Source organism: Aplidium turbinatum, chromosome 1 (assembly GCF_918807975.1).
Source record: "Aplidium turbinatum chromosome 1, kaAplTurb1.1, whole genome shotgun sequence".
NCBI classification, from domain to species: domain Eukaryota; kingdom Metazoa; phylum Chordata; class Ascidiacea; order Aplousobranchia; family Polyclinidae; genus Aplidium; species Aplidium turbinatum.
The window spans coordinates 43,155,932-43,178,299 of record NC_137472.1 but is presented as its reverse complement, the minus strand read 5'-3'; the positions used below and the strand labels follow the sequence as shown (position 1 = coordinate 43,178,299).

The 22,368-nt window shown below is 37.0% G+C and overlaps 1 protein-coding gene across 1 annotated transcript; it reads left to right on the top strand.

Moving 5' to 3' along the window:
• Nucleotides 1-847: 847 nt before the first annotated feature.
• LOC145780295 (apoptosis regulator Bcl-2-like) lies at nt 848-15,086 on the top strand. The gene is made up of 3 exons (XM_082592001.1): nt 848-1,092; nt 8,366-8,708; nt 10,347-15,086. Exons 1-3 carry the CDS (start codon nt 848-850, stop codon nt 10,509-10,511), a joined length of 753 nt encoding a protein of 250 aa, XP_082448127.1. The 3' UTR covers nt 10,512-15,086.
• Nucleotides 15,087-22,368: the final 7,282 nt, after the last annotated feature.

Here is a 22,368-nt window from a genome sequence, read left to right as displayed (position 1 = left end):
ACATATAGTGAGTTTATAAAATTGCTTTTTGTACTTTTAAAATTTTACAAAAAATGTATTTGTAATCAAACAATATAATTTGATAGTTTGGTTTATTTGAGATTAGGCTATGTATTGACATATTTTTCTACAGGGATATTTAAAGAAGGGGATACGAAGGCTTTTATTACGTCTGACAATAGAAGAGCTATTGTTTATCGTAAATAATCTCTGTTTATCGTAAAATGACAATTGGCACCAATAGTAGTTTAATAAATCTTGTTATGATAACCTGCATTGCGCTGTTAGCATCAGGCTTGGATACTCACAGCATGCTTATGGTTACTTGTTAATTCAACTACCCGTATACTTGCTTTACATTTAGCCCACCGCAAAGGCTTTGTTAAGAAAAACAGCTTTCTGGTAACTTTTCAACTGTCTTTCCAAACAAGTATTTTTTAAATATGCTCTATGTAACATTTACTAATTGTCTTCTGTAGCTGACTGTACCAGTTGCACTACAAAACTTTTTGCAATTTTGAAAAGAACCGCATGTTTCACGCGCTGCAAACTACCGCCCTGGTAGTGTCATCAGAATAAGGCAATTGCTGTGAGCCTTCGTATCCCCTTCTCTAGATATCCCTGTTTTTCTATAGAAGAGTTGAGCGTTGTCTAATACGGTAACAAAGAAATTAACAAGACATTATATGTTTGACAGTTTGATATCATTCACTTTTGAAAGGAATGTCAAAAGTCCTATTTTATTTGCTTTCAGAGTGTTTGATTACATGATTCTCAGAAACTGCTAAGTTTTTAAACTCATTTTTTTGTTAATGATGCTACCAGGCTAGTTGTACTGTTAACAAATATGGTTCAACAAACAAGGCGGGTTGTAGAAGATTATATTCTGTACAAAATACATTCAACGCTTTCTGTTGAAAACTACATTCCTGATGGGCGTGGAGCAATGAATCATGAAAATTCTGAAATTTTGCTTGGTTTACCATCACCACAACAAACACCATCAAGACTTAACCTCTCTTTGCGCAACATTGCTGCACAATACGAACAGAGATACAAAGAAACTTTTCCTGATCTCCTTGAAGAAATCAGGTGTGAGATATTTTGTGAAGATGAAAAGAATAATTCTTTAACTTTTTGGCTAGTAATAATTCTGTTGAAATTTGAGTTACCGTATTTAGAGTTAGTTCCACATCTGTTGATGAAATAGTTGAATGATAAATGTTTGATTTTACTTTTTTTTTGATAATTTTTAATTTTGCTACTCGCTGTGATCAGTTTCTTTTACTACGGTAAACTTGCATTTTTACTCATGTATAATTTGCAATATTTTATTTTTTTACTATGAGGGAGGAGTGTTGGTTTATGTATGTTAAAAATTCAACCAGTAACATATCTTACAATTTTGTTACAATAAAATCTACACAAAGAAAGTATATAACTGTTCAGAATACAAAGACTCATGCCTCAGGCAATGCTAAAGCTGGAGGCAAAATGATTTTTTTTTGTCGCAAAGTTGCTGTATGGTGGCCACATGCAAGGAGTGCATCGCTCAAGTTTTTTGGTTTTGTTCCTACTGTACATTAAAAATCTGTTCACTCCTAAAATTGTATGTCTTTTATACAATATATTATAATAACTTTAAATGGAGCATAAGCAACAAGTTTTACACAGTTGTGTTTCCAGAGATATATTTTGTGATTGTAAAAGTTTGATTGTTTTTTCTTGAACTGTTTTCAAGTTTGAGGTGTTCAGATTACTTGTCTTGAACCAACACTCCAATCGCCCACCAAGTTGTTAAAATATATAGGAGATAACCAGACAAGTTTATGTTGTAAAATAAACATCAAAAATGTTTTTACTTTCAGCTTATAATATGATGTGATTTAAAAGCTTTAAAATGATCTGCTTTGATTGTTTTTCAGATCTTTAAACAACAATTTATATATATATACATAATTAAAATAAATAATATAAGATATAAGAAGAGCTTTTGGTAGAGAGTTTGTCTTGTTGAACCATAGGCATACGAAGCCAAGTATCAGATGTAACATATTAAAGTTTATTACAAAATTTACAGAAAACCAAAAAAAAACTACATTGAAACAAATTTTGAACGTTTTCGACATCACATGATATCCTCTTCAAAAATAATATACCGAAGCACTGTGCAGTTTTTAGGTTTTTGCTGTTGATGAATTTATTATTTATATTATGTATATATATATATATATATTAGGGTGGCCAAAAAAAATGGAAATTTTTTATTTTTTTTTGCACACCCTCTCATTTGAGGAGGATTCATGAAAAAATGACACTGTGAAAATTTGAAGTGAATCCGACAAGAGGAAGTGCTCTCCCACCGACCTCAAAGTTTGCTTTCTTTGGCATAATTCGTCAAAATTCCTTGAATATGTGACGTAATTCTTTTTTGACTTATCTGCATTGCAGTTGCAGCATTTTTGTGTTAACCATTGTTTTACTCTGAATTTATGATACAATAAGTGTTTCCATATGCAGAAAAACATAAATAATGCACAAAATAGATCACATTAACAAGCGTTTGGTATGAAACAAAATGCACTAAACTTTAGCTAAAACCGCATAAAAGTATGTTCACCAGTCACGATCGCAACGCTTCAGGTGACAACACATTGCCCAGAAATTGCAAAAGAAATGTTTGTAAAGAGTCAAGCCATTGGTTGACTTTATTGCACTTGTTGGAAGCCGCTTTCTGTGGTGCTCGACCACTTGATAGAGGAGCTGGCGCTGTTGTTCATTTTTTGTATGGACTTCATTGAAGTCAGTAGCTAATTTGACTGCCCGCTCTGCACAATCATTGACGGCTTTGAGATGACGCCAAACTTTGCATGCTTCTTTATAATCATCACGATCACGCCATGTGTCAACAGAAGCAGTGACTCGAAAAGGTTAAGTGAATGCTGTGTTACAAACTGTGCCAAAGAGAGACGTTAAAACTTGACAATTTTGTTTGGGGCAACACGACGAACATCTTCGGGAAATGGGTCTTTCTTAAGAGCATTAACGATTGCCTTCTTTTCATCTGTGTTATTATCACTGAATAAAGGCAGTGCAGCAAGATCCTCACTGATGTACCACAAGCGCAACCTCAACTTTTTTCTGCCACTTGAGAAATTGCATTGTCAACCTCTTTATAATCCTCTGTGAGCTGTGACATTGCTAGGTCATTTGTAGGGGCAGATATTGATGAAGGTGCTGCAAACCAAAAAGTGGCATAGATGGTAGTAGTTAATATTACTTCATCTGCAACTGTACTGCATGCAAGTGGCAGTGTAATCTTATTGACCTTCATCTCGTAGTAGACGACGAAGAACCACACCCCATACAGGCAGCTAACATGGCCCTCAAGAGAGTCAACAAATGGACACCCACTCTATAGTGTTGACTCCCTTGAGGGGCTATGTCAGCTGCCTGTATGTGGTGTGGTTCTACGAGATGAAGATCAATAAGGTTACACTGCCACTTGCTTGCAGTACAGTTCTTGTGAGTGAAAGGTAATATCGCTACCACTGCAAAGACTCACGTTGTTACCAAACTAAAACGCATCCATCAAGAGCATATAGGAGAATCAAAGCACAAAGGGAGGCGAAATTCAGCTTCCCAGCTGACCTCAGAAGCTGACTTCACCCAGAGCTTAAGTGCATTATTTGATATTGCACATGCTAACTGGGAATGCCGCATAACAATACCAGAAGACTGCCAGTTTTTGATAGACCAAGGTGGTGCATGACAGATACTGATGACAACAGAGGACCCAATGCATCGGCAAGCTGCTGCAAAGTATAGAAAGCGCAAAGATGATGAACAGAGACGCAACAGAAATCGCATTGATCCAGTACCATCAAGTGCTGCTGCTTTCTCATCTGAAAATGATTAGCAGATGATGAAGATTCTTCCAGTGACCCACTGTTTGCACCGTAAATCCAAATAACACCAAAACAAAAGAAAACCCAGTAGGAGCAGCCATTACCAAAACGCTGCATTATCGATAATCCACTGTTTAATGCAGCACTGAACAGAACTATAACATCAAGTCGTCAAGCAATGATGATCGTCACTCCTGCTCTTGCTGCAGCTGGAATTGATATAAATGAATTGACAATGTCACATTCCTCTGTCATGAATGCCTCGAAACACCTCACGTGAAAGCCTGGCAGCTGCAGTGCTGCAAAAATTTAAACCAACAGTTACAGTTCCACTTGTTGTTCATTTTCATGGTAAACATTTGACTAATGCCAATGGCACAAAGTGCGAATCTTTGGCCATTGTAGTTTCTGGTATGCATGTTGAGATACTGCTTGGCATTCCAAAGCTGCCTGTTGGAACGGGATCACTAATGGGCCAAAAAGTAGTGGAATTCATACACGAGTTGTAGCAGAGCACTTAGCTGCACTTTGTTTTGACACGACATCAAGCAATACGGGAATCCACACTGGAGCTATCACTGTCATGCAGCAGGCATTTAATCGAAGGCTGCTATTTCTTGCATGCCATGATCTCAAAGTCGTCAATGATTGTGCAGAGCGGGCACTGGGCAGTCAAATTAGCTACTGACTTCAATGAAGTCCTTGCGGAAAATGAACAACAGCGCCAGCTTCTCTATCAGGTGATCGAGCACCACAGAAAGCTGCTTCCAACAAGTGCAAGTAAAAGCCAACTTGCCAACAGCTCCATTAAATAAAATCAATGGCTTGACTCTTTACAAACATTTCTTTTGCTTTTTCTGGGCAATGTGCTGTCACCTGAAGCGTTGCGATTGTGACTAGTGAACATACTTTTATACGGTTTTCGCTAAAGTTCAGTGCATTTAATTTCATACCAAACGCTTGTTAATGTGATCTATTTTGTGCATTATTTATGTTTTTCTGCATATGGAAACACTTATTGTATCATAAATTCAGAGTAAAACAATGGTTAACACAAAAATGCTGCAACTGCAATGCAGATAAGTCAAAAAAGAATTACGTCACATATTCACGGAATTTTGATGAATTATGCCAAAGAAAGCAAATTTAGAGGTCGGTGGGAGAGCACTTCCTCTTGTCGGATTCACTTCAAATTTTCACAGTGTCATTTTTTCATGAATCCTCCTCAAATGAGGGGGTGTGCAAACAAAAATAAAAAATTTCCATTTTTTTTGGCCACCCTAATATATATATATATGTATAACCATTGTATTTTGTTTAGCTATAGATAAATTTTCTGAATAGACATATTATTTCTGAAGAGGACATCATGATTGTGATGTCAAAGATGTTCAAAATTTGTTTCAATGTAGTTTTTTTTCTGTAAATGTTGTAATAAATTTAAAGATGTTAAATTTGATTAAGTTACTTGGCTTTTTATGCTTATGGTTCAATATATAAATAATAATTAATAATGCCTTTTTAAGTTTTTTTTTCATTTTTTAAATAAAGAGTTTTAAAGTGATGTAAATTTTGCTTCGTGTGGAGATACACGTACTTGAAGAATTGCTGATCTGTTTGTTGTATTATACTTGTTGAACATATCTATAAAGCAGGGCTGGGGAGCCACTGCAAAAAAGCATAGGCTCCAGCTCCGGAGCTATCAAGCATTCATCCACTAGCTCCAGCTCCGGCTCCGGAGCTATAAATTTTTAAACAGCGGCTCCGGCTCCATGCTCCGGCTCCATACTTTATCCGACTTATTCTTTTAAGCGGTATTCTCTTAACCGATGTTTTTACTTTACAGTGCCGGCAAAAAAAATCTTTACATTCAGTCGGCAAAAAAAAAACTTTACATGTAAAATCTGCAGAAGTTCTTGGCTTACTGTTCCCGCCAAAAGCATTGCGTCACAAAAATGCTTATAGTTACATCATTAGCTACTCTCCGGCATCACTTCGCCGTAAAGCCATTGCTCTGCGTGCGTAGTGTTGCTTTCCAGCTTCGTGAATAGTAAGGGGGGGTGAAATCGCACAATATTTTTCATTTTCTCAAAGTTTCGAGGTCTTGCAAAAAAATTTTCAAAAACTAAAATGGGTCGAAAGAAGAAGCAAATGGAAGAAAAACCTCGTGCCTTGACTTTGTTAGCAGGGTTGGAAAAAATCATGATTTTTTTAAAAAAATCAAAAAAATCGGATTTTTTTGATTTAAATCGGATTTTTTTGATTTAAATCAGATTTTTTTGATTTTTTTTATATAAAAAAGCGTCGAGTCTACTTGGGAGAAGAGATCATTTTAGTAAGATAGCAGAATTATTTTTAACCCCTTGATTGATTGAAAGGCTTTGCTTTGCAAGTGTTTAATCATTTTTATTATCACATTGTAGGCTAGCCTGTCTAGTGTCTATTGCATGGCACTACGACAGTTTTTCGAAACACAGTTTATCGAACGACAATTAATCGAACGACAGTTTATCGAAACGACAGTTAATCGAACAACAGTTTATCGAACGACAGTTAATCGAAAACCTAACCCCTAACCTTTACCCTAACCAGTAACCCTAACCCCTAACCATTATCCTCTAGCCCCTGAGTATTCCATTGCATATGTGCTTCGTCGTTCGATAAACTGTCGTTTCGATAAACAGTCGTTTGATGAACTGTCGTTTCGATAAACAGTCGTTTCGATGAATTGTCGTTCGATAAATTGTCGCGTCACGCTATTGCACATATTTTTAAGTAGGTGTGATATGTTGCTTTATGTGCATATCGAGATTGAGGCACGTCTCAGACTGTCATCTCACTACACTAAAATCTTTCCTTAAGTTTGAGCACACAGTACTTTGCTTTTTTGCTCAACTGATGCATAGCCTACAACCAGACTTTTTGCAAAGAAAGTTTAACTGTGTAATATAATTATGTTACCAACGTACCATACCAAAACAATAAAAGTTCAGATGACACAAAATTGCAGTTTATTTTGCATTGAGAAGTTTGTACATAAATACAAGCTCGCCAGCTTTTGCAGTGCCCAATCGATTTCGAACTTTTGATTGAACCAGACCAAAAGTGGAAAAAACTTGCTCAAAAACTATGTTTAGTGAACAACACTGTTTGTGAACTGCCAAGTAAACTAAGTTGCCTTTCAAAACATGCATAGCCTATAGCCTTAAGTATTTAAATATAACTTTTGTATTACAGAGAAGCAGTGAAACGTTTGTTGATGTATTTATTTTTATTTTAGCAAATAAAAAATCATTTGATTTTTTTAATTGATTTTTTTGATTTTTATTGTTTGATTTAAATCATGATTTAAATCAATGATTTAAATCATTTGATTTAAATCAGCCAACCCTGTTTGTTAGAGAAGATAGATTCTTTGATTGCTGTAGCCAGAGATATTGGGGTCTCAAGAGAGGCAACTTATCAATTAAAAAGGTGAAATATTCACTCATTGCAAAGATTTTGGTGATACATTGCCTCTCTGAAGACCCCAATATCTCTGGCTACAGCAATCACAGAATCTCCCTTCTTTCACAAAGTCAAGACACGAGGTTTTTCTTCCATTTGCTTCTTCTTTCAACCCATTTTAGTTTTTGAAAAAAAATTTGCAAGACCTCGAAACTTCAAGAAAATGAAAAATTTTGTGCGATTTCACCCCCCTTACTATTCACGATGCTGGAAAGCAACACTACGCACGCAGAGCAATGGCTTTACGGCGAAGTGTTGCCAGAGAGTAGCTAATGATGTAACTATAAGCGTTTTTGTGACGCAATGCTTTTGGCGAGAACAGTAAGCTAAGAACTTCTGCAGATTTTACATGTAAAGTTTTTTTTGCCGACTGAATGTAAAGATTTTTTTTGCCGGCACTGTACATCAGATTGGATTTGGTTTGGGATTTCAGGTTTTGATTCAAATAAACGATTGATACGTATAAGCTGTATACTATTAACCAATTTCGTCTGTATTCAATACTGGAGCTGGAGCTGATAAATATTTTGTAGCTCCAGCTCCGGCTCCACAAGAAATGTTTAAAAAGGCTCCAGCTCCGGCTCCAGCTCCGGAGAAAATGCTTGGCTCCAACGCTCCAGGCTCCAGCTCCGGCTCCAGCTCCCCAGCCCTGCTATAAAGCTTAATTGTTCTCACAAAACAGCATTTTAATATGTTTTGGAGGTACTAAGACAATGGTTTCAGGCTTCATGAATCTGTTTTAGGTTTAAATCAAATATATATATGTAGTTATTACTAGCTGAGTCCTTATCAGCCTGTTTCACTTAAAGGAGGATCATCAGAAGGTCCTTATTCAAATAGAATCTTTTTAGAAATACTGTAGAAATTTTTCAAAAAGAATGTTTTAGGTTTATATATATATATATACATTTGTTTTCAAATTTTTTCAATTTTGTCTCATATGATTTCAGATCAACAAGTTTAACCACACATGATGTACATCATATATTCTCAAAGATTACAAAAGACTTATTTCGTCTTCCACTGAAGCAAACATATTCAGCAAGAAGACCTACAGAAAATGGAAACATTGCTACAGCATCAAACATTAAATATGCATCTGCAAACGGAATTAATGCTGATGACGATCATATTAAATGGGGACATATTATTGCTCTCTTAGTTTTTGCTGGAGTGTTAGCTGTAAGAGCAGTGGAATGTCGATCTCCTGAAGCAGTTGATAGCATTGTTTCTTGGGTAACAACCTTTTTCGACACTGAACTGTCACAATGGCTTGCAAAGCGAGGTGGATGGGTAAGTAACAACAACTTAACAAATTTGACATCAGCCAAATGATGTTTTTTTGCGAAGCGTACCATGCAGAATCATGGACATGCTGTTGTTTTAATCCATTTTTTCATCTAATGTTAAATGAGAATTAAAATGGTAAAACAAGTTAGAAATTTGCAACCAGGTTCATTGTATTTCACATCAAATACCTGGGCTATGACACATGTACAACAAATTTTATTTGGTTTAACTTTGCTCATAATTAATTCCATTCAACATGCTATATATAAAGTGTTTATTAATATTTTTGTCAAAATTAGATTTCTTTTCAATGATTTAAGATGATGACACAGCTCCAACATATGATTGCGGATGAAGTACAACCGCAATCAAATAGAATTTATGCAAAGTTCTTCACCCTATTCGCGATAAAATTGGAATTTTAAATGCTCTGCAGTGTAAAAATTAATCGTTTCAAAATTGAATTTAATGTGAATTTACAAACCAAGTTAAATTTCCATTCTTCTAGCACCACTGATTTTGTTTAATATTTGTTCAATAACATAAATCATTTGAATGCAGAAGTTGATGTTATACACAAAAGTAGCCTTCAAAGTTTACCCATAAAGTTTAAAGATTTGGTTCATCCAATGTATAAGTTAGTTTTAATATAAATATTTAATAACCCTAATTGATAGTTTTTTTTTTTTCTAATTTGCTAATGATAAGAACACTGCTAAGCTACTGTATCGAGAAATGTTTTGATTTGCTCAGTACTTTGTCAGCAATTGGAAAGAACTGATTTTGTATCTTTTCCGTGTAAATACAGATTACGGGTCGTTGATGCTTTGATACAATTGCTTAGAATTTGATTATGCTGACAATTTTTAGCTTTTTTGGTCTAATTACACTGGCCTACATTTTCCAACTTCAAATTTGTTTTCTCATTAAAAACATGCAAACATAGCTATTTTTGGGGTGCTGGTTCCGAATCTGTGGTCTTCGCATTTCAGGCTGTGACACACCTATTTCAGACATGATATTTTGCTTTTTTTGACCGTAACTTTAAAACTTGATGTGATATAGGCAAAAAAGCACGGCACTTTTGGAATCAGCGCCCCAAAATTAGTTCGAAAACGTTGATCTCATTCTTATAGAGAAAATAAATTCATGCAGACCAGTGTTATAGATGAGCTTTCATAGAGAGTTGACTTTGTTTACCGTAAGTGTTCGTATTTTTGTGTAGAAAATGGGATTTTGTCGTTACGCATTGTACTTGAAATTGAAATAAACTTTTTTTAGAACATAATATTTCAGAAGTTATTGCAAATACTCTGTTGTTTGATTAAAAAAGGTTATTTTGTAGTTTACTTGGCATGGTCTTTATTTGACGTTGGCATTGTAGAATTTTCTTTGATTGTCGAAACCGTTATCAAATGAATTCTGTTCAGCAACCTACATTGAACAAGGATGAATCACGAGAGACATTCCATATCTTGAATTGCGCCGTATGATATTACGCTATATATATAGCACTCATACTTAACCGCTTTCATCATCGAAGTTATTTCAGCAGACAATAGAATGAATGAGCTATACCACCAGAGCGGTGAAGGGTCATGTTACAGTTACCGATTGCTGAAATAGATTTTTTTCTTGCAGGAAAACTTTGTGGAATGGAGTAAAGCCAGCGAAAACAGAATGGATGTTTCTCAAGAGAATGAATTTGATCCGAATAACTTTTCGACAGGAATTCGCTCTGTTATGAGTGTTGGTGTTCTTGCTGCGTGCGTTGGACTTGGTGCTTTTATGATGGCTAAAAAGTGACCATGCTTTATGCTTAGCCATGTATAGCCAGGCCCAAATTTTGTGTATCAAAAGTTAAGCATCTGCTACTCGCCATGTATTGGTGCAATGAACAAGCGTGAGGACAATGCGTCGTTGCTTAGTTTTGCAACTTATGAGCACCTTGTACCGGAGATGACACGCAATGCTTAGGAGAGAAAGGATGAAAATGTTATAAAACATTTGACGAGCTTGCGGAGTAACGAATGTCCCAAGTTTGGAGTCACTGGGCGGCAATACTTCAAAACTCGCAGTGTGTAAAATTCAATACAATTTTCTATACTGATTCGCCTAGTCTAGAGATAATTTATTTTGAAATTCTATTATAATTTAAAAATCTTTCCAGGATTTCACCCATCACTGGGTCGGGTAGATCAAACAAGGCTTTGTTTTCTGCATGTTGACAGCTTTAAGAATATCACCAAAGGTAGATTTTTGCAGACTGAAGTTCAATGCTTGAACGCTGCCGTCTTTACATTCAGCCAAATATCTAACCAAGATAAAGATATTTCGAAATAATAAATTTAAATGACATATCACTCAACATGTGGTGAAATCCAAAACTGTCAAGTCACCCTAGATTAATGAAAACAGGTTTTCTGCAAAAGTTAATTTTGCGTTAGTAACCTTGTTACGTCAAGAAAGAACAGGTTGTTTTTTCGCAAAGATCCCGAAGAATATTTACATAAATCATGATATTCCAATAACCTCTAAGCGCTTGACATTTAATAGTTAAGATTATGACATCATCTTATTGTATAAACGTATATTGCATATATCAATTTCCGCTCGTAATTTGTGTAATTTTGTTCGTGAGTGACACAATCGCATCTTGCCTAATTCTGTTCGAAAATCTCTTTCTTCGCGTAATTAACCCCATTTCAAAAAGACAGTTTTTTTCTATTTGCAAAAGAGTGATGTAGCAGGTATTTCCCCGCGGACTCTTTTCGCCGTTGAATGCATGGCTTATGATGTAATGACAATGGTAAACTATTGCTCATACAAACATCTATGTGTTCAAATGGTCGCCGTCATATTTGGGTAAAAAACATTTTCACGTCTCACGCCGGTTGCTTGGCTTTGTACCAACAAGCGTTAATCTTAACTTTGTGCACAAAGTGAAATGCCGAAAAGATTAATTATTATGAAACTAGGGCCTGGCTAGTGCCTTTTCGTTGTCAGCGAATCATTGCTATCATTTGTTACATCTTATGTAGACTTTACATCCTGAATAGCTGAATTGTTTTACCGGTTAATTATATGTTATTATAACGTGGATAGCAATTTTTTGTTGTTTATTTCAAGCGTACTGTGATTGTGGGTAATTTTTTATGTTTAAACTTGGTGAGAAACGACTTTTCTCATTTGATGTGAAACTAGGGCTTAACATTTTCCACATAGATTGCGTCAGAAAGACACTTCTATTCGGGTTTCGAAACGAGAGAATGTTTTGTTTTATTTTTTCCCCTGGTTATTTTTGTTTCACCCCTGCATGTAGCTGTAACTTTAGGTCAAAGCTTCACATGTCGATAACTTTTATTTTTTTTACCATTATGTTTTTCCTGTTTTCAGAAAGTTACAACTTTTTTCATGAAAATTTGTGCAAAGGGAGAACTAGGTCAGGCTCTTATCGATTATGCAAAACTCCAAAAGTTTTGCAGCTTTTTCTACCAAGTGATATGATGAGTGAATTCATTGCTTGATCCGATAATCACAATTCTTCTGTTTAGTGTTTGGAAGTTAATTTTACTCAGACGCTGGTAAGAAATCGATTGAATCTTTTTTGAATTCTATTTTGTCAGTTCAGATGCGTAGTACCGTTATTGGGAATATCAAGGTGTCTGCGAGTTATATTATTCCTATGCCGCAATGTTGTATACAACCCCATATTATGGTGGAGCCGAAAAGAACCACTGAGTGAGTTAATCGTCAATTCTTTCTTTGTTCTGGTGCGGATATTTCTTTCAGTTGTTATTTTGTAGAAATTTTTACACCAGATATCTAGCAGTGGTGAAATAACATTTCGATTGGCTCTCTCGTCTTCTGTGCATGAAACAAAGGTTCGATTCCCGTGCCGATCAGCTGCCACTTTGCTCACTTAGAAATTGAATAGAAGGCCATTTTCACGAAAGTTAATTTGGACATAGAAACGAACTGGCAACCCTATATATAATATGATGTTAGCCTTGTCTTTTTTTGCTAACAGATAATTTGCCTTGAGGGTGAATCAGATGATGGGACATGCTTAGCTTTGGTAGTGTGTCAAATGTAGTTTAAATGTTCTTCAATTTAAGTGTTTCTATTGTAAAAACACCGCACTTATTTATTTGTCCATCGCAAAAGTATCTTCATTATTCTTTCATCATCTTTTCGACGTACAACATCGCTATTTTTGGTTTGTTTTAACGTTTCTAAACGTTGAATAAATGTAAATGTGGCGATACTTCTCATACTTTTTCACGATGAGGTATATGAATGTTGTAGTTTTATTTGCTGTTGAACGTGCCCAAGTTTTCTTTCAGCATGCCTTGTCTAGGAAGTTGTGGCTTTGTGTGAACGAATTTGGTTACTAAGAAATTATGGAAAACAGTTTCTTCCAACGTGTTTCGAATAGTTTCAATGTATTTTTTTAATTCCAACTCATAAACTCCAGCGACAAACCGGTTGCATTTCCATGGTATCATATGTTTAAACCGTGTTTGGAGTTTGTGTGGACCAACATTGTGTGAAGATTGCGTTTAAAGAAAATTAAGCATGGTGGAAATGTCGGCTTTCTGTGTCAGCAATTCTGACGGTGGGGTTATTCGAAACGAAATTTTATTCTCTTTGGAAACCATTTTAATAAATTTTACTTTTTCGAAGAACATGGCTCTAGTAGGTCGTCACTTTAGCAGTATGCATTCTGCCACCCGAGGTTTTCGTGTGTTTCCTCTCGAAACAAGCAGGCTTTGATTTGGAAGCAAAAATGAACAAGCATTTTACTTTAAAACGAAATATTTTGTTGCGAGTTTCCCTAGCTGCAAATAAATGATTGAATTGCGTGTTTCTTCTAATTCAGCCGACGACATGATATTTCGCAATAAATTTGTTATACTATCAGCTACAGAAATATGATGATGCATTACTTCTTCACTAGCTACACTGCGTCCGAATGACTCATTTGTGCGTTTAATACTAGTAGCTAACCAGACCGTGATGTGATCGATGCCCATCGTTTTCAGAGAAATATTAGGACTCATTTTGAAAAACCGACCTGAAAATAACCGACCTTTTCTTACAGTGATTCAACAACTGTAGGTTTTGAATCAGTGTGAAAATTGCTGCTTGTGAAATGAAACTTATACAAACTTATCATTCTCTTACTCTCTTTACAGTAAGTTTAAAATTCACTCAGATATTCTCTTGTCTGCGGTGAGGGCCACCGCAGTATCTGTGTGCGCTGACAATTGATGTATTATTTTTTACTTTATAGAATCTGACATAAACCAGTTTTCGAGGCCAGCCAAGTATCGTATAGCCCTCTAAGGTTTGCTAAAGTCGTCTTACTGCGTTATATAAGTTGGCGAAAATCTTCAACTTTATATTTGGTGTAACAATTCACATGGGTAGGGCAAGAAAATAACCGCATGTTTTACTCGGACAACCCTTTTTTTTATTTCTTTGTGACATTTGTTTACTTTTGTAAATGGTTTTGCTGTGTTTTCTACCATGACAAATATCGGCAACATGTGGTTTGTTGGATTTCATGAGCCTGACCCTGCTAACAATTTTTGTAAAAAAATTCAAGTTTAGCTTTGCAAGCGCTATATCAATGTAGTACTGGGGAAATGTATCGTGCAAAGATGTTTTTGGCAGTTTTATTTTCATTTCTAAAATTTCTATAACCTACTTTGCTATCGCATGATACAGCATTTATAACCTTCTTGACTTGACCCACGCAAGATTTAGAACTGTTTGTTCCAGAAACTGCAACGAAACAAAAGCAAGCTTCTTTCTTTGTCCTCTCAATATGAAAGGCACAACACTCTCCGAACGCAGAAAGCATATTGCTATTTCTAGTGAGATGCCATGAGCCATTTCGTTGGAAAAATTGCCAACGAGTTCTTCAGAACTAAAGTGTTCAAAGTAAAATTATTTTCAAACCAAAATTCCCTTCATACCTACGCAAAATTTCTTTGACGTGATTTTGTTTCAAATCGCACAACAATTTTATTTCATTCTAAACCTATTCGCTTGGAGAATTAGGCTACGTTTACGTTTCAATGTCCCTAAATAAAACTTCGTTTCGAGTAGCAACATTGCAAAGCCTGAGAACAGAATGCTTGAATGTTATTGAATCAACCGAATGTGACGTTTGCGAATTGGCATTATTGAACGAGCGAACACAATAAATTACAGTGATTACCTTCAAAGGCTATAGTAAAAAAAAGTTTAAGTTAACGTTGATTCAACGTGTATTAAAGTAAGAAGGTCCATCCCAGTGAGCAATCAGTTTCTTGTTGCATGGATTTTGTTTGATGTTAGGCAACCCAAAAATAAGTAAATTTTTGCAGCTGGTCTTGTTGTGTTCGTTTAATTCTGGTTTAATTTCTCTAAAGCAGAAAACAACATGCGATGCAGTTATCTCGGGCCACCGTCCCTGCGTCGTCATTTATCTTCATGCTATATCCCAGACAGTTGAATCCGTCACTTTTACATTGATTTAACGTCTGCAGACGTTGAAACGATGATAGCTCAGTTGGTTAGCGTGTGGCTTCGTGAACAAAGAATCTTCAAGATCAAGCGCCGCTGGTTCGACTCTCGGGGTGTGCGCTTGAGCAACGCATTCTTAGGACTGCTCTCCATTCAGCGGCAACCAAATGGATGGAATAATTTCCTGGCAACAACATTTCAGCAATCGTAAACTTCGCTGCCAATGTCGGTAACCAACCCTACGTCAAAAGCCTCTACAACACAAGTATGCGAAACTACCAGGAATAACTTATCAAGGCTTTGTCAGTCCGAAGATAAAGATTTACAACCCACCAAACCAAAAAAGGCGGATTTGGTGTTTGGGATGAGATCCTGCTTGGTTGAGCATGAAGTTATGAGTCAGATGTAAAATCAACGTTAAATCTAGTGAAGGGCATCTCGTCTTGGCCTCGCATGCACTGCTGCTGTGATTGTGAAACAGCTTCAGTTCCTCTTCGTGCTTTGGCGAGACTGTGCTTATTGCTTATGCACCCGGCACTAACACCTCAGTTAATTTGGTCGAATCGATCAATAAGAAACAAATGTGCATCCTGATCTCAGGGAACATACAGACTAGAGTTGTTGCTGCCGTTTCAAAGCGCGTATGTTGTGTTTCTGTTATTGAAAGTCCTGGTTTTGTTGGTGAAACGGCGTAGCTACTAGCTATACGCGCACTCTACAACATTATTTGCCTGAAACAACATAACACTTTTATAACCGTGAAATTATAATAAAAATTTTTATTGCGTCATATCTATTCTTGGCAAAGCAAAGGAAACTCACCGTCTCACGATCACGTGATCACAAAGACAAGGCGTAGTAAACAATTCTGTTTCAGTCTTTCCATGGAAATGAAACTGAAAAGAGTGAAGCGTCATAGATTTCGCAACTACGCAGACAGTAAAAGAACATCATTTTTGCATTGTAAAAATGACGGATTTTGCTGTCTGGGAATTGGTTGCTGCTGATCATGCGAGTTATTCAACGTTTTTCCAGACGTTGTTAATTGTTAGCTTGGTTAATTATTCCACTGGATGCGTCCTGTGGAAGTTTCAATGGTGTTGTTTGGCATCGTGATTTTTCCGTTTCTCAGTTTTAACGCAGGCCTTAAAACTCGTGGCCTACCGAGAGCTCCTTCTCGGCGGCCAAATCTGCGTGCTTGGAGGCCAAAATACAATAACGATAGCACAAGTAAATAGCATTAAACTTGCAACAATGTTAAAATGATCACTTAGCGTTTGGTTACATGAGTAGGTGCTCACTGCCTACCTACAATCCCTCCTCGGTCTGCCTGAATCATACTTGCAATTGTTTCTTGTTGTTTTTTGATTTATTGAGCGCGAGTTGGGATAAAAACCTGATTTTGTATAAACTTACAATGGCTTTAACACGACAACTTAAATCCGTGGTACACATTCATTTCTCTAGCTTGCTTTTTTCGATAATGAAATGAAACTCAACACACAATGGCAAATACTCTCCAGAAACCACGGCTCCCGGCACGCGGCAAATGCGACAATCAGAAATTAAACGTCTTGGTCAGAAGGCGCGCCACGTAACGTATAACAGTAAAAGAACGCAAATTCAACGTTGCTTAATTCAACCAACCAAGTTACAAAATTCATCACAATTTCAATTCTAATCAAGAGGGCAATCGACCCGCCGGAACAGCGTTGTTGAAGTCTGGGCGACGTCCTGCAATAGAATCGTTGTACCACACATTAAATGCTTTATCGGGATTGTAAACGGTATTGCGGGACCATCTAACGACCCTAAATTGTTTTAACTGCTTGCAGCTCAGTAAATTGTTTCAACTGCATGCCGCCTTTCATAAAACCCAACCATTTATGTCGTTATGATGTCACCATTGAGGGTGTGAAGTCACTAACCCACAGCGTTCTCAACTATGAAGACACGTGTTTTACCCACGGATGTCAACTAACCTAGTTCTCCTTTTTAACAACGATTCAATGTCCGACAACATTGAATCGATATAAAAACGACAATATTGCCAGCTGATGTAAATTAGCACTTCGGATTAACACTTTGTTAAAATAAACATCGGGAATTGCAAACAAGACTTACAGCGCTGGTGATCGCAGCTGGATATATTCAATACAACAGTAGTGACTATGATGAGCTGACCTAATTCTGCGTCACTCTTTGATACTGCATATTTTCGACATTTAATCCACAATCATTCTATTGCGAAATCAAATATTTGGCTAGAAGAAACCGGCGGCCAAACTTGGCCGACGGAGGAGGTAGCACAGGCGGTCATTCAAGCACTACCTAGCGGCCATGGCCGCCGGCTGCTTTAAGGCTTGCAACGTATCCTAGTCATCAAAGTTCTCTTTTCCACATGATTTCAACGTTTAGCGACGTTAAAACAATTGGCCACACATTTGGTTAGCAATTTCATTCTGTTACTTCAATGTAAAAATGAACTGCTAGGCTAACTAGGTTCTTGGAACAAATTTTTGCTGGTAGGGATAATTAGGCTACGGTACCGTACCCGATAATTTCCTTTCATTCCAAGCTGTAGGCCACACATTTGTTGATCCAAACTAATCATTTTAACTATTCAAAAGTACAAACTTATAGATATAAACATGATTTTTTTTTTGTAACATTTTCTTTTTTTTATTTTCTCTTTACATCTTAAATTTTTCTGAAGGTGTTGCGACCGTGCTAAATTTCTTTCAACTTAATAACTTACTCCGGTCACAAGCACGTTTTAACGTTCGCGTTTTGTCGCTTCTACCTTAAAAACAACTGAACTGACATGACGAATTCAAGCACGTTTTTGCGTTTTGTCGCTTCTACCTTTGCTATGTTGACGTGTATTGTTTTTGATATGATGGTCAGAAATATGAACTGAACTGACGAATTTTAATTTAATAGTTCAAACATTTTATTTTTATTCCTTTCTGCACGTTCAGCGACGTTAAAACGATGTGAAAACAGTTACGGCTATGGTTTAGGCTACGGTACCCAATAATTCCCTTTCAAAAATAAAATTTCAAAATCTCGCCGAATAGGGCACTCGCCAAAAAAGGCTCTCGCCGAATAGGGAACTCGCCGAATCGGACTAGCCGAATCGGATTAGCCGAATCGGATTAGCCGAATCGGACTCGCCGAAACGGGCCATTCCACATTTTAATAACATAAAATTACAAATAAAAAAATGCCGCAAACACCTTGAAGCAGCAACAAAGCAGTCATTATAAAATGAGTTGCTTGAATTTAGTTAGCCAAAAAAGGTATTTCTGAACTGCATCGAGCTGAAATCTTATGGCCTAGATACAGGGGTGGGCAAAGTTGTTCTAAGAAAGAGCCGCTTGCGGATAAACTATAAACACCGGCGAGCCGCAAAATCAGATGACACAAAATAACATAACAGCAATAAAAACACAATCATTGTTTATCCATATCAGTTTTGTACTTGACTCGCTAATCTCTGAAAATTTGGACGATAAGTTGTTAATGTTGTGCAAATTAATTCTTCCAAGTGTTCATTTGTCAAGGTTGCACCATGTTTTGAATTTAAAAAGTTATAAATTCTTATAAAACTGAATAAATAAATTCTGGTGTTACTTCTATGCTTCAATTAATTTGCTGCTTAGCGACTTATGAAACTTCCAATAGTTGCTGACTGAACGCAAAATGAGCCAGGAGAGGCACAATGTTGTTTTTGCAACGTCACAATTCTATTGTTTAACAATGGTTACAGTAAGAGACTCCTTTTTGATCTTTGTATTGTATTGGGTGTAAATTAGATTTCGAAGAAAGTGTAAGTAACAAATTTTAATTTTTACAAACCGATTTTCTCGCCTCTGTCAATGTGGCACCCATGGCTCGAGCCATGCCTGCCATACCTTAGGTACATCACTGCTTGGTTGAATTTGCGAGAGAACATATTTATAAAATATAAACTTAATTTTTTTGTAATATTAAGATTCAATACAAGAGCCACAGAATATGTGTTGAAGAGTTGTGCCCACCATTGGCCTAGAAGCTTACACAAAAACACTATGAATGATCTATGACAAGGTGGTCCAAGACTGCGAACATGAAGGGCCACATTAGGATCTGAGAAAAACTTCACGGGCCGCATAGTGAGAAATGATAAGGCGTTGCTGAAAGTAGAAACGTTGTTAAATAAAAACTTAATTAGGTTGCGATTTTAAACTTCTTTTCTATAGATCGATCTGTGTTAGCTACATTCTTACTGTTCGCAGGCTATGAACATTAACAAATCTTGTCGCTGACAAAATACAGTTGCAATGAAAGGACTGAGTTTGCTGTTCTGATCGACCTAATGTTTTGCTGCACGTCTAACTCACTAAGTTTTTAATCTCTGCTTGCGACTCAAAAAGTGATTTTCAGCTGGTAAAAAAGATGCGATACATAACACGTCAACAAATTAGCAAACCAAAACAAATTATTGTTTTTTGCTTTTGCATATAGTGTCGATCTTTAGTTTAAATTCAGTGGTCGACAGACGTAAGCAGGCATCCAGGGTTTCATCGGCCATTCTGTTCCGTGTGTCGCTTTTTAATCGCTTCATAAGGGAGAAAGTGCCTTCATAACTGAGAAAGTGCTAGCAACAAAAGCAAAATATCAACGCACGTTTGTGTCGTCACAAACCGACATTGTTCCCTCATAGTTACCTATTGACCCGATTATGCGCGACTTATTTAGGGTTGTGGCGAAGGTAATGTATTTATAAAACGTAGGTGTATTTTTAAACCTTGGATTTAGCACTAATAATTCAGGCATGCACAAAGCATTTGCGGACCACACAAAAGCTTCACGCGGGCCGCATGCGGCCCGCGTGCCAGGGTTTGGACCACCCTGATCCTGATCTATGATATGAGATATATAATGTAGTTCTAAGTAATACGTTACGAGGCTTTTAAACTCAGTTTTTCTTTATTATTAAAAAGTCTGTAAAAAAATAAAAGCATCTTCATGCTGAAGTGACTAGGTGCTAACGCACCGGTATACCATGTAGGCTACTTTATTCTCGGAATAAGACAGTTCATTTGAGAAAGTCTAGCAGTTTCAAGGCAGTTTGGCTATTTGACCGGCGCCGGTCTTTGAATCTGAAACACTATTTGACCGGTCATGACGTCACTATATAGGCATTTTTTTCTTTTCCTCTTTCAAAGCAAAAGACAAGAGTGCCTATATAAGTTCTAAATTCGACAGTTATATTCAACTGATTCGGTGGCGCGTAGGATAAGTCTCCGGTTGGTGCTCCAGAGGGAGTGAGTCCGCATTACATTTTTGCGTCGTTCGGCAAACACGGTCACATCCTCTTATGACAAACGGAAAATTATCCAGAGAAATTCTTAAATTCAAGGAAATTAAAACATAAAATTAAGTTAATAAAGTTAGAGTTTTTTATTTTCTGAAATTTGAGAATTTCTCTGGGTAATTTTCCGTTCGTCATTACATTTTTGCGTCGTTCGGCAAACGAGCAAACACGGTCACATCCTCTTATGACAAATGGAAAATTATTCAGAGAAATTCTTAAATTCAAGAAAATTAAAAAACTCTTAACTTTATTACTCATATTTGAAGACATAAAAAATTGGGCTGTAAGCTACTCAAATTAAAAATTGACCACAAAAATGCAGAAGCCTAACGATTGAGTCACTTCGGGTCAAAATTTAGCTAAAAATAAAAAAAAAACGCTTCCCCGTAGTATCGAACTCATTCCCTCTGGAGCACCAACCCGATACGTATCCTAAGCGCTACCGAATCAGTTGAACATAGGAGTTGAATTTAGAACTTATATAGGCACTCTTCTCGTCTTTTGCTTTAAAAAAGAAAAAAATGCCTATATAGTGACGTCATGACCGGTCAAATAGTGTTTCAGATTCAAAGACCGGCGCCGGTCAAATAGCCACTGCCCAGTTTCAAATACTTTGTGGAATATTGACCACCGATGCAGGCCTGGCCACTGAGATTTACAAAATGAACTTTTTGCATGGTGTTGCCTGTGAACTATTCCATTTATTACCTAGGTGCCATTGAATGAAGAACTTTGTTTTATATGTGTCGTTCAAGCACACTCCCAGAGCTGAACCAGTAATACGATACTTGATATTGCTCAATGACACTGCATAAAAAATTTTAAAACTCCAAATAAATTTATGGAAAATTGCGAATTCCTACAGACAATTTACATCTTATATTTCAACAAGAAACAAAAACAAGCATCGCATTACGCAACCTTGGTATGCAAAAAGCAACAAAAAATTACATTTAGTCACAAGGTTGCCAGATTGTAGCGGACGCGGTCCCACGAATTACCCATAAGTACCCATAAGCACCATAAGTACCCATAAGCCCCATAAGTCGCGTCGAATTACCCATAAGTACCCATAAGTCGCGTCGAATTACCCATAAGCCCCATAAGTCGCGTCGAATTACCCATAAGCCCTATAAGTCGCGTCGAATTACCCATAAGCCCCATAAGTCGCGTCGAATTACCCATAAGCCCCATAAGTCGCGTCGAATTACCCATAAGCCCCATAAGTCGCGTCGAATTACCCATAGGCACCATAGGTAGTATTGAATTACATAGAAGTAACGTCGAATTACCCATAAGCCTGTATAGTGTAGAGTGTAGTCTATAGCCGTCTAGAAGCCTAGTAGTCGGCTGCATAGCCGAGTGGTGAGGAGCACGGGCTGGGCGTTCCAAAATATAGTTCGACACCGCTCAAGAGCAGGACACTTGAAGGCATGCCTAAAGGTGGACACGAAGATTGGCTTCGTTGCCTTCCCGTCCGCTTATGTGTAATCTGCAGTTTGCTGCAGCAGATGGAGTGTTTTGTCCGATAAAACACCTTAACATTGGACAATTTTCCCTATGAACCAGGTGACTGCAGCATAGCAATCGTTCTCGCACTCAGCCAGAGACTTAATTCTTGCTTTAAACTTGATAATTAAAGAAAAAAAAGGAATAATGGCAAGGGTGGGAATCAAACCCGTGTCATCAGATTCAATAGCCCTTCGGCTATACCACTCCGCCACGGAAGCACTCGTGAAATCTTTGCTTAATTTGGTTTATATCGGTAATGTTTCGAGAACGCTC